The 12556-nt window shown below is 40.4% G+C and overlaps 1 protein-coding gene across 14 annotated transcripts in view; it reads right to left on the bottom strand.

Moving 5' to 3' along the window:
* Positions 1–12556, bottom strand: part of PPFIBP2 (PPFIB scaffold protein 2) — a 95123-nt gene that overhangs the window by 33458 nt on the left and 49109 nt on the right. For all 14 annotated transcript variants that reach the window (XR_013182654.1, XM_077179552.1, XM_077179549.1 and 11 more), the window contains 2 exons: positions 8643–8732; positions 4592–4705 (listed from right to left, as the gene is read on the bottom strand). Coding sequence is in view for 13 of the 14 variants with exons in the window: in XM_077179552.1 (XP_077035667.1) it covers positions 4592–4705; positions 8643–8732 (204 nt within the window). In the remaining variant the exon portion in view is untranslated. The remainder of the gene's footprint in view (positions 1–4591; positions 4706–8642; positions 8733–12556) is intronic.

The raw sequence follows: 12556 nt of genomic DNA, 5'->3' as shown, positions 1-12556 counted from the left end.
CATGTTAACTCCAAAAGAGCAAAGTGGAGTGCTCACCTGGAGAGATAAAGCTGCACAGCTTAAGAGCATGCTCTGAAAACCTCAGAGCTCAACCAGAGCAGCACAGAGCACACTTCAAAATCTGAAACACTAAGCCAGCTGCTGGCAAGAAGTTCCTGCATGCTATAAACAAGTGCTGAAATTCATCTAAGATCAGATAACTCAGGCAACTGAAAGTTGAAGGAATGGTCTTTGCCAGCCAGCAAAGTTCCTGAGGAGCAAACAGATACACACCAGATTTATACCCTGCAACTGAGGCAGGATTCTGGCTGCCCTGAGCATGAGACAGCTGCAAAACCAGAGCAGGTACACACTGAATAGTGCTGGATTCAAGTTCCTACTCTGACACAGCTCCTCCCTGCATACTTTTAATCCAGTTTTTAAAAAGGTTCTCCACTGTCTGGCACACCTTCCTCTGGCCCTTGCACCCAGACAGGAGTGGGCCATAAACTGACATGAGAACAGAGATCCACTCCTGTTTACACCCCAGCATTTCAGATTTTATGTGTATTTTTTAATAAGGCACAAAGAATCCTAAAACCAAATACTTTGTACTTTTCAAGAGAATTCACTTGAATGAAGACACAGTCATTTTCACACAACAAAACTCTCCAGCAAGAGCCCCCTAGATTGTGTCAAGAATTATTTGGAAGGCAAAAGGACATGGTCAGACCACATCTAGGATTTGGTTCAGCTCAGGTACAGGAAAGACTCTGCCCCCCAGAACAGAATTGTCCTTGGTTAAGCAAACTCCTGTCCTTATTCCAGAGAGCTCCAATGGAAATTGCTGTCTGTTAAACAAATAAAATGCATCTCTGGAATAGCAAAGAGGCAACAAACTAGATTTACTCCTGACAATTACCAACAAATGCATGCAAAGGCACCGTGGAGGTGAAATCTGTGTGTGCAGAAGTTCACTTTTCAGATGGACATGACACAGCTGTCAGATTCCACAGCACTGATGTGTTTGCATTAGGCATGGCTGGTACTCTCTGTTATGGGGCAGTTTAGGCAACTTTATAGAGCAAAAATTACTTCTGTTTCCAACTCTACAGCATGTTGATAGGAGATTCCCCCAAGGCTCTCTCTCATCTCCAAAAAAAAAAAAAAATTCTTTCTTAAAATTTACTGGAAGAAAGTACTTAGTAATGCCACAAAGTAACTTAGAACAAGACACACACACACACACACACACACACATACCCATCATTGCTCTCTAAAATTTGCTGTAACTTTACAATTTAAAGCAGTTGATATACTGGCAATGGGCTGTCACAGCATAAATTGTTTTCCTAGGATAATTATAGGAAGTTGTTTTTTTTTTAATTTTACTTCTAGACATCTCCTTTACAATGTGCCAAGGGGAAAGGCAGGTAGCTGTTCACACAGGCCAGCCTTTCCATATCCTTCACACATTCAGTAGCAGCACAGACACCTCACTGGAAGGTAATTCCATGAAATTAAACTTGTGTCTTCCTGCCAGCCATGTTCCACAACGTTTTCTGTTACCATTTACTGTGAAAGATGACCTTGTTTCTTGGCCCAAACCTGAATTATACTTCAGGACTGAATTAAGGTTTTGACATTGACTTTCATGAGTTTTGAAAAAGCCAGTTTCATTTTCTTGAAGGAAGAAAACCAGACACCTTCAAGGTGGAAAAACACTTTTTTTCATTACAACCTGTGGTGGAAAAAGTGTCCTTACAAAAGTAAAACATTGGGTTTGATGCTTTAAGCATCACATTATCTTGTGCACACCAGGGCATCTCTGCATCTCTCACACAGGATCCTCTCATTGCTCAAATGCTGCTCAGCTGGATTTTCCAGCTTCCATGAACAGTGGGGTCAAAGCACATCTCTTCATTGCCCTTCTCCCACACCTTGACCTATCCTGTGAGCTGTTTGACTCAGCCATCACAAAAACAGCCCCTTCCTTCCAAACCCCAGGCCAGTTTTCTCCCAGTCGTGGAGGAGGAGGTTTGCTGAGCATGACAGGCTCAAATCAGTGGCAGAAGCAACATGGTCAGGAGAAGGGAGAAGGATGCAAGGAGAATCTTTCCTCCCTTCTCCTCTGCTGCTGCTACTCCATATTCAAGATGCCCACCCCAAAATGCTGAACAGACACTTTCTGTTATTTGTATAACTTTTATTCCAGTTGCTGTTTCAGAAGTGGTTCCACAATCACTTTGTAGCAGGGTTCAAAACAACGGTGCATAAATCATAAGCCAGAAGGATTTTTTGCCAGTAACCCCACCCTGACAAGTCTCTGCTAGCACAGATGCAGCAAAAAAACTACTTTGCAGGGTGGCATTAAATACCCTTTCTGCTGTGGAACTTCCAGATACCATCATTAGGTTATCTTAAAGTTTATAGGTTTTTTTATTGAAGCATTTTTTTTCACAGAATTAATTATGAGTCAACTCTTCTTACAGTTCTTGAAATTAAAAAGACAGGGCTTTATCTTTATTGTTCCATTTTCCACTTAGAGGAAGCGGCTGACTTAAGTTCACAAACAAAAAATCAGTGGAGTTCAAATACATTGTAAATAAGGAAGCGGAACCATGAAATAAATCTGAATTTAGACTATGCCACCTCTCAAGAGTGTAACAGAATGCATTCTGAAAAGCAGGACACCAGCAGCAGCTGCTGGCTGAGAAGATCTGAACTCAAATCTTCCCAAAACCTGACTGAGACATCTATTGAAACCCCTGAAACCACACACTCACTCTACTTTTGACAAATTATCTGCAGAAACATCTACTGGCCACATATCTGACATGAATGTCACGATCACCACATAATCAGGTCATTCTCTTCAGCCCAAATCTCAGCTCATCCCCCAAAGAGGATAATCTTTTCAACAGAAGATGGAATGGAGAACTGAATGGAAAAGAGAACCTTCAAAATAAATGATATAAAATAGGATCCTCTGCTGAGACAATGAATGTACAACTTCTCTGACTGCTGAGAGATCTGACTTGGGTTTCCCAAACCCCACTGTCTACTGGGAGAAACAACAACTACAGCTGCTCAAAGTTATCCCAAAAATTAGATTTAAGGCTTATTTTAGACATATCTGGAGATTCTCTGTTTTTTTAGCTTTGGTACAGCCTTTTGCAGTTTATCACTTTAGGATCAGCTTTGTAAGCAATTTGTGCATGTGCCTCAGGCCAGACAAGCAGATGCAAACATTTTCACTGAAATGGCAATGTTCCTGCAGCATTATATTCTAATTTCAGATGCCTCAGTGTTCTGGTAAATAAGGCTTTAAGTTCACAGTGTCCTCAGAAGACTATCTGGGCAAAACATTTTAAGTCAGAGAAAGAATAAGCAGTTTTAGCAGAAGTCAAAGAACAACGATCTAGCTTTAGATTGGAACAGGGAGCTTCTGCACTCTGTTGGGAATGCCTTCCTGGAGACTGAAAAGAGATTTTCACAACTTAAATAATCACTGTTCTTTGAGTTCTAGAAAACTACATGCATTCACTGTTTGCATTTTTAAAGTTGTCCCCTCAGAATAAAACCTTGCCCAGCTGGAAGCATTTTGGACTGTGTGAGATGGAAGTTTTTTTCAAGAACCTCAGAGAATTATAATTTAAAATGTTTAGGATACAATTTTATCTTATAGAAACTGCTGCTGTTTACATACATATGCACAAGGATCCTTATCATAATTTAAAGCTATGATCAGTTCATAAAAGGCTTGCGTATCTCACATGGAATAAAATAGCAAATTTATAACACACAATATTTGTGTGGGGAGAAAAACTAAGCTCATAGAGAACAGTATCCTAAAAATTTCTGGCATAGATTTTTGAGGGTTATTTACATTTTAAAATCTATTTTTGGTATCTATGTACTGCATTAACAATAGATAATTTGCAATTGTAACAGCAGAAAATTGTACAGGGAAAGAACTTTGGCATCAACAGACCTGCAAGTTCTGTAAGGTATTTAATTTATCATTTGCTCTGCTCCCTCAACATAGAACATCAACAAGCACAAATTAAATCACATAGCCTGAAACTGTTGATTCAAATAAAGAAAAAATGTCTTTATAAACTGATTTTCTCATCTCAGACTAAGGGGAAAGCTCCAAAGTTAAGCAAAAATGGTTATAGAACAGAATTTGATACAGTAATTCATTCCAAATTGCTGCTTGTTCAACTTCAAAGCCATAGGAAAACAGAAGGCATTTAAATAAAACCTCTTAATTCTATAACTCCTACACGTATTAGATACATTTAACCTGTCTAACCAGTTACTCAGCCATGTCCAAATAAGCACAGCTCAAATAAGACACAATAGTTTCAATTTACATGCTGCCACGTACAGCATTATGCAACCAGCCAGTAAAACTTTTCTGCAACAGGAAAACAAAGAAACATTTATTGGGGGGGGGGAAAAAGTGCAAAGCAGGAGGAGAACAATAAAAAAAGTGTTTTTATTCTTCCCTGTTTTATCCTGTTGCCAAAGGCAGTCACACATGCAGAGAAGCTGACCATGTGTGCTCACCCCACCTCTGGAGAAGGTCTGCAATCCAGATTTTTACCTGTTGGAGCATTTCTTCTGTAGCATTCAGCTTCAACTGATGCCCCTCAAGACAGATTTCTAAGTCCCGGATTTTTTCTCCTTGAGCTTCCACCTGGTCTGTGAGAACACTCACCTGCAATTTGAGAGGAGAAGCACAGTGCTACTGAACTGACTGGAAATAAGTTTCAATTACCTTATGCATATAACATCCAAATGCACGTTTTGACAAGAAGTTCCCTTTTAAAACCCTCAATGCTTTAATATTCTTGTGCACTGCTGCAACCTGCTCTACCAAGAGAGAAGTTTTGCAGTCTTACCTCTATTTCACTCCAACCCCGCCCTCTCATCTCCCCTCCCCTGCAACTGTTTTGTTTTGATATAAAAAAAGAAAGGGCATTTTAAGGAGAGGTGGAATGCTACCTATAGGTAGCCTGGATCCCTTCATGCAAAAGTCTGGAGAATTGGAAAGGAGCAAACAAGAACAGAGGATACTGGAAATGTTTTATGTGGTTTTGGAGTGTGCATCGCCATTTCAGGTTCCGCTGGCATTTCACTCCCTAAAACAGGTAAGTAGGAAAACTGCTCCTTCCCAACCCAACCAATTACTTTACTTACAAGAACAAAACTTTACTGATGGATTACCTATCAATAGAGACTTCTGAAGCTATAAAGAATGCAATGAGTGAAAGGAAAGTTTTAACTGTGGCAAAGTTCTGTTCCAACAAAGAATCCCAGGCTTTGGCAAGCCAAAACATGAAAGAAAAAGCAGAGAGATACAGACAATGAACCCCAGGAAAAGAAACAATAAGCAATCCTGGTAAAGAACTGTGGGAATGGTGGTACAGAGATGTGAGTGTGCAATAAAAAAAGCCCAGCAGCTGAACCCAAATCTTGCAAAGCAGAAAAAACTGCACCCAGGATAATGTTAGAAAGATATGGAAAAAACCCCAGTGATAATTTTTATGTTAAGGAGACCATACACTATATATTCATTGTGACTATTTATTTATAAAAAATCCTTGATAATTCGAGAAAAATATTATCTAAAACAAACAAAGGAGCCTAAGGTGTTTAATCTCCATTTTGAAGGAAACACATTAACAAAAACTTATATATGCTCTCACATATTGACATATGCTCTCACTTGTTGACCCTGCAACACCTTTATTAAATAAAACAAAACAAAAATGTACAGTGTGTGGAAGTGAAACTTTTAAGATATATCCCCTACACAGCATGTCTAAAACCCAATAAACAATTGAGTTCACTTCAGGGAAGCTGCAAAGGGAGATGTCTGTCTTTCTTTTACCTGCTGACACAATCCCAAGCATGCCTGGGAATAAAATCACGGAAAAAAAGAAAGAAAAGGAAAAGACTATTTTTTTCCCCATTAAAGTAGTTGTCTGTAGCTTAGAGTCTGTAGCTTAGAGCTGAACTCAGGATGAGAGGTGATAGGAAGGTGTGGGTGGAGGCAGATGGCATGGGGACACATCCAAGCTGGGGCAGGAGAACTCCCTCCAAGGAAATCTGTTCCTTGTCTACTTTGTTTTGTTCCCATTAAATGAAGGATGATACACAAAAATCCCCATGTGAGGTCAGAAGGCATGAAGAGACAAACTGAATTCTCTGCTTCAGTGGGATGCAAATTCCACAGGAAGAAAACCAGCTTTATTTAGAGCTTCAGGTTAGGTTTAAATACCATTGTAACAAGGAAATAAAGCTCTGGATGTTAAATGTGACCTGCAAAGGAATTTAGTGAAAGATTAGCAGTTTTGGAAGTATGTGTTGTGTGTTCCAGCAGCTGGGCTGAGAGGCACATCAGCCACTTGGACCTCGTATTTTCCCCTCTGTCCAGGATCACATCTGCCAGGCTCTTCAAGGAACCCCTAGGCCGCACCCAGAACAAAATCCCAGTTTATGCTAAGCTGGCAATTACATCTTGCCTTAGGAGTCTTGCAACACCTGCAAGACTCAGCCTGCAGGCAATATATTTTCTGTAAAAGTGAGGGGCATTGAGCACTTAGCTAAAAATGGAGCATTAGGAAGGTTTAAAAGTCTGAAACCAGGCTGGAGTGCTCCCCAGCCTCATATTCCCCCCAGATCACAACTATGGGCCAGTCCCTGGTGCAATTCAGCATGAGTCACAGAACAGAACTGCTCTGTTCCCTTTCCCTTCTCATCCCTCCTGCCAAAGGTCACACCCAGCAGCCAGGTCTGCACCAGCACAGTCCCTCAGGCCATGGAACCTCAGCTTGGGGCTTGCCTGTGCTCCTCATATTTGACTGCCTGGACAGAAGAGCTGGTGTAAACCAGGTCCCAAACCCAGCTCCACCTTGGCAGCTTTGTTGTTGTTGATGCTCACCTTCCAGACTGAGGTTTTAGTCTGTTTTATTTGCCTGGGGTTGTTGCAGTCCCACAGCAATGCTGCGCAGTGGGAAAGGAAAATGCACAAATATTGACTAAGCCTTTGGGTTTGATGGGGGGTGGAAGTGATGGGAGTAAAATTCAAGAGAGACATTTTCTAGTTCTGATTTTCCTCTATTCCTTCTAAGAAAAACTCTAGGCAGGTCCCAAAAGGTGTCATAAACCCCTGTGCTTTGTGCATTTGGCTGGCTACTTCCCTGGGTACCTGTTTGTGTGGATAAAGAAATGTTTCCTGAAAATCTGCAGGGCAAAGAGAAGAAAAGCACATCCTGGGACAGTCTGCAGGGACCTATCAGCGTTGGGCCTGTCAGACCCACAAAAGCTGATGCGCAGATCACAGGACTGCACAGAAATGTGGGGAACAAAGGAGACCCTCACAGGTGCACCAGTCCCACTCTCAGCTCTAGATGGAACACCTGGATGTGGCCCCCTCATTGTCCCTCCACTCATGAGCTGCTCAGGCATTCAAAACATGAATGCGCAGTGTGAGAAGCTGCTTGCTTTTACTAATGGAATCAATTTTTTGGTGTTAACAGCCACTTGATTAATAAATGATGTTCTAAATAAATATAAAAGGTGTTCTAATAAATATCAGTTGTAAAGGGAATTTGTAGCACACACTTAAATTCCAACCAGAAGATTGTTTTTCAGTCAGGTGGGGGGTTTTTTCCTAAATTTGGTAATAGCAATTTAGTTTAACAGTAATGTAAAATAAAACAAAACAAAACCAATCCAACCAATCCAAAGCTTGTGTCTCAAAGCATTTATTGTTTATTTAACAACAGCAGTGAGGTTTCTGCTCAGTAAATGAACACAAGTGTGAGCAGAACATACAGGACAAGACATGTTTACAGAAACTTGTGACTGAAAGCAGGGAGAACACCTACCCAACAAACTTCAACTTTGTTTGATATAAATATATGTGCTTAAAATATGCATTTGAAAGCATGAAGGGAAAAGATATGCAAAGACCATTTAAATTCTCTCCAGCTTCAGGTTTTTAAAAAGCGTGGAATATACAGTTTAGTACCAGCAAAAATACACAGAAAAATAATTTTTTTTAAGTTGTGCAACATGTGTTTTCTCCAGGAGGAGAACTTACATGGGACACTGTATGGATCTGTTTGAAAAAAGGCTTGGTAAACTGAGAAACAGGAAACCTGGAAGAGCTTAGGCATGCATTTTACTGTCAAATTTTCTCTATCCCTGTTTCCCTCCCCCTTAAGCTTTTAGAAGCTGTAAACAATTTTGGTACAGCATATAAACAGGAAAAAATACCAATTCCATCTACCTACCTTTTAATGATCTTCTGGTTCACTTAAAAAATGGTGGCATACAGAACCTAGAAAATTGGCACAACCTAGCAAGCCTAGAATGAGAACCATCATCCCAGCCGCAGCCTGGGACAGAATTATTTTAATCCCTTTGCCACTCCCCTCCACTTTTACTACTGTTACACCCCTCTCCTCTAACAATTTACCCCAACATGGAATCATTTAGAGGGATTACAAATTAATTCCTGGTTAAATATCAGCTACATTTGGTGAGCTGCTAACATTTGTTTAACAGAAAATACTCTGCCACTTCAGCTTATATGCACTGGATATCAACTATGCAGACAAAATTCTTCTCTCTTTTGGACATACCTGCAGGATGAGGGACTCTTTATCACCTTCTAATCGTGCCAACCTTTCTTGATAAGTTTCATTATTGGATGAATGATGGTTCACCTGTGACTGGGAGGGGAAAAAAAAGGTGCTGTGAGAATTTTTACAGTTAAAGTTTCAAGCAACAGTTAATAAAAGTTTTGTATATTAAGCAGTTCTTACTAGACAAAAAATATGAAAAAAATGTGTGTAAAGACCAGAAGTGTTTATTTCATATGTATTAAGCCTGTAAATACTGGACATTAAAAATAATGTACATTAAGAATGTACCTTTTTTAAGCTGTATTCTGAATACTCTCTCATTTCCAGCATTCAAGAGTGGTAAATGAATAGACTGATATTCCCTGGAAAATTATAATTTCAATGGAAAATACCATTTTACTAAAACAAAACCCTTTTAATTTGAAATATCTATTCTTCACAGTAATGAATCTTGTATTTACTTTACTTTTATATTTTACTTTATAGTAAAAATTGCTATAGGCGTATTATTCCTAGAAATTACTGAAAGAAAATTACAAGTTTTTTGTTAGCAACTAAAAATTTATTTAAAGGATCAAATTCTTATCAGGAGCTACTTTAGCCACCCAATTACTTAGGGACTTCCAAAAGGCTCTAGGGAGCAAAACCTTTTAAAATATGGCCTGTCCTTAACTATTATGTCCCATTTCCTATTAATTTTAATACTTCACATAGAAACACCACCATTAAAAAAATATCTGTGGATTTCTTTTAAGTTTAGAAGAGTCTCCTCAGTTCATCCTGCACACTGAAACATTGTGGGAAAAGGAGCTGCTTGCTCAGGGCATCAAAAGTAACCTGAGCCCCCAGAAGTTGATTTCCCAGCTCCACTACAGGCACTGCATTTCTGCCAGGGAACACAACACCCGCCCTGGATTTTCAGCTCACACAGGAATCCAAGGAGCTCCCTTCCACTGCAGATGACTGCTCATTTATAGTTACTTGCACAATGGCACCAATAGAATTATAATCCTCCTTCCCCAGATGCCCTTTCTTTTTCAACTCAACATTTGTGAACAGATTTTTTTTTAAAAAATTAAATATATTTATAGCTTCTTAATCTATACTGAGGCCAACAGGCCCAAACCTAAAACAAATGCTGAAAATAAACATGGTGCTATTTGATTTGAGTTAAATCAAGAAACCAAATTTTTATCCAATCAAAAGACACTTTTCAAGCCATAAAGTGCTGAACTAGATATAAGTGTGGCAATAGATACAAGTGTGGCACCTTTGTAAGCTGAGAGAAAATGAGCACCCTTGTCTCTGATTATTTTGAAAGAAATTGAGAGGATCACAATGGCACCAACAAACAGGGGCTGAAAGATGTCTGAAGAGATCTTCTGGTTCACTATTCTGTCCTAGGGCCAGTGAATATTTGCAATACTCTTGTTTTGTCTTCTTCTAAAGACCCCCAGGGATGGAACTCACAGCTTCTCCATCTACTTCTTCCCTACCCATCATGAGAGCATATTTCTTCATGCTTAATCTGAATCATCTCTTCAACTTCATGATTATCATACCACCATAAATTAAAAAATAGGTCCTTCCATTCACTTCAGAGATTTTTTACATATTTGAAGATTATGTCTACATCTCTAATTAGCAGGCCCCTCTTCATGCTGTGAAATAAAATACAAGTTTTTCTGTCTTTTCCTCAGAAATTAATTTTTCAATATTTGTTTTGTTGCTTTCTTTTGGTTCCTCTTCACCAACTATTTTGCAACTTCTTCTGAAATTAAAAATTTAAGAGGAGACATAGGGCTCTAGCTGAAACTGGCTTGAGTGGTGAAACCTTTTCACAGACTCCTGGGCCATATTTATTTCCATATTAAACATACAGTGAAATTCATATATTTTCAGCCTAGGACCTATAACTTGCAGATCCTTTCAAAATGCTTTTATTTAGCTGCCAGCCCATTCTTCATTCTGCTTTTATTCTTTGTTTCTGCTTAAATGTATAACTTTGAGCAAGTCAGCACTGAATGCATTCCATTATTGCATTCCATATTACTTTTCCCGTGCATCTGGCTCTTATGTTTTAACCATGTCCTTTAGCATAGCTGCAAGGCTAGAATCATTAACTAGAATCACCTCTAAATTCAATAATCTTGGTCTTTTGTGCTTGTTTAAGGGCCCAACAGGAACGCTGAAAACAGAATGTGCAGGTGCTCGCTCCACACCTCACATACCAGCCCTCACCATCAAAAGATGAATGTGTTAACTCTACTCAAAATTTACTTTTGTCACAAGTTTTTGACCAAGTTTTAGGGATCAAGACCTCAGAGAAATGGCTCTAAATATGCAGGTGTGAGGTCAGCCAGAAAGGCCTCAGATAAGCACAGGAAGGTACAGTAGACAGAAAAATGACTTGCTAAATAAAAGTGTCTGATTGAGCAGTTGTTTGAGCCTCGTGCCCCAAAGTAATTCTTTGTGGCATGTATAAAGACAAGATGTAACATGAACCAAGGCCATCTGTTCTGTGGATGGTTGGGGAGCATTCTGCAGTTGTGAGAGCCAGGACTGATAGGAAACTGAGCAGGATGTCCCATGTATCAGCAGAAATGAAATACAGGACCCACGGCACAAAAGACATGAGACCACAGCTTGCTCTAAGAACTCCCAAACAATAAATGAACACTGGTCATGTGGTCACACAGTTCTAAAAGGGTGAATTTGCAGGATTTCCTATGAAGTTGTTACTTCAGAAGATCCAGCATTAGAGACCAAAAATTGTTACCTGGGCTAGACAAATTGTAAACCAAATATGTTAACTATGCCTCTTCCAATGAAAGAATGAGAGAGATTGCACAAAACATGTTAAAAAGTTTATGATAACAAAGTAGAAGGAGAGATATGTTAAGGCAAGGTAGCTAAAAATATGCTGATGGCAGTACCACTGCAGATAAAAAATCAACTGCATGCCATAAGTACTTTGCTTACAGGAATTGTAGAATTCTTAAGACTGGAAAAGAGTTTTAAGATTATCAAGTCCAAGCATCACCACCACCATTTTCACCATAAAACCATGTCCTCAAGTACCACATCTACACATTTTTTAAACTCTTCCAGCAATGGTGTCTCCACCATTTCCCTGGGCAGTCTGCTCCCATGTTTTACAACCCTTTTTGTGATGAAATTTTTCCTAGCATCCAATCTGCACCTCTCATGGTACAACTTCAGCCATTTCTCTCATCCTGTCATGGCTGCCTGGGAGGAGAGGTCGATCCCCACCTGGCTCCACCCTCCTGTCAGGGAGTTCTAGAAAGTGATAAAGTCACTCCTGAGCCTCCTTTGCTCCAGGCTGAACATCCCCAGCTCACTCAACTGCTTCTCACAGGACTTTTTACCCTCTAGACCCTCCCAGCTCTGTTTCCCTTCTCTGGATCCACTCCAGGCCCTCAGTGTCCTTCCAGAACTGAGGGGCCCAGACCTGGACACGGCACTCGAGGTGTGGCCTCACCAGTGCCCAGCACATGGGGACAGCCACTGCCCTGCTCCTGCTGGGGACAATATTTCTGTGCCATTGGCCTGCTGGGGACAATATTTCTGTGCAGCCCAGGTGCCATTGGCCTTCTTGGCCCCCTGGGCAGAGCTGGCTCATGTTCAGTCACTCTCAGCCATTACCCCCAGGTCCTTTTTTCTGCCCAGCCATTCTGTCCCCAGCCTGCAGTGCTCCACAGATGGTTGTCCACAGATGCTCCAAGGACAGCATCCAGAACCTGGCCTTGTTGAATCTCACACCATTGGCCTTGGCCCATCTCTCCAGCCTGTCCAGATCCCTCTGCAGGGTCTTCCTGCCCTCCAGCAGATCAACACTCCCACCCAGCTGGGTGTTATCTTTGTCCTTACTGTGTGTGCACTCCATCCCC

The sequence above is a fragment of the Agelaius phoeniceus genome, chromosome 6 (genome assembly GCF_051311805.1).
Source record: "Agelaius phoeniceus isolate bAgePho1 chromosome 6, bAgePho1.hap1, whole genome shotgun sequence".
In the NCBI taxonomy this organism is placed as follows: domain Eukaryota; kingdom Metazoa; phylum Chordata; class Aves; order Passeriformes; family Icteridae; genus Agelaius; species Agelaius phoeniceus.
This window is presented reverse-complemented; position numbering and strand designations above follow the sequence as displayed.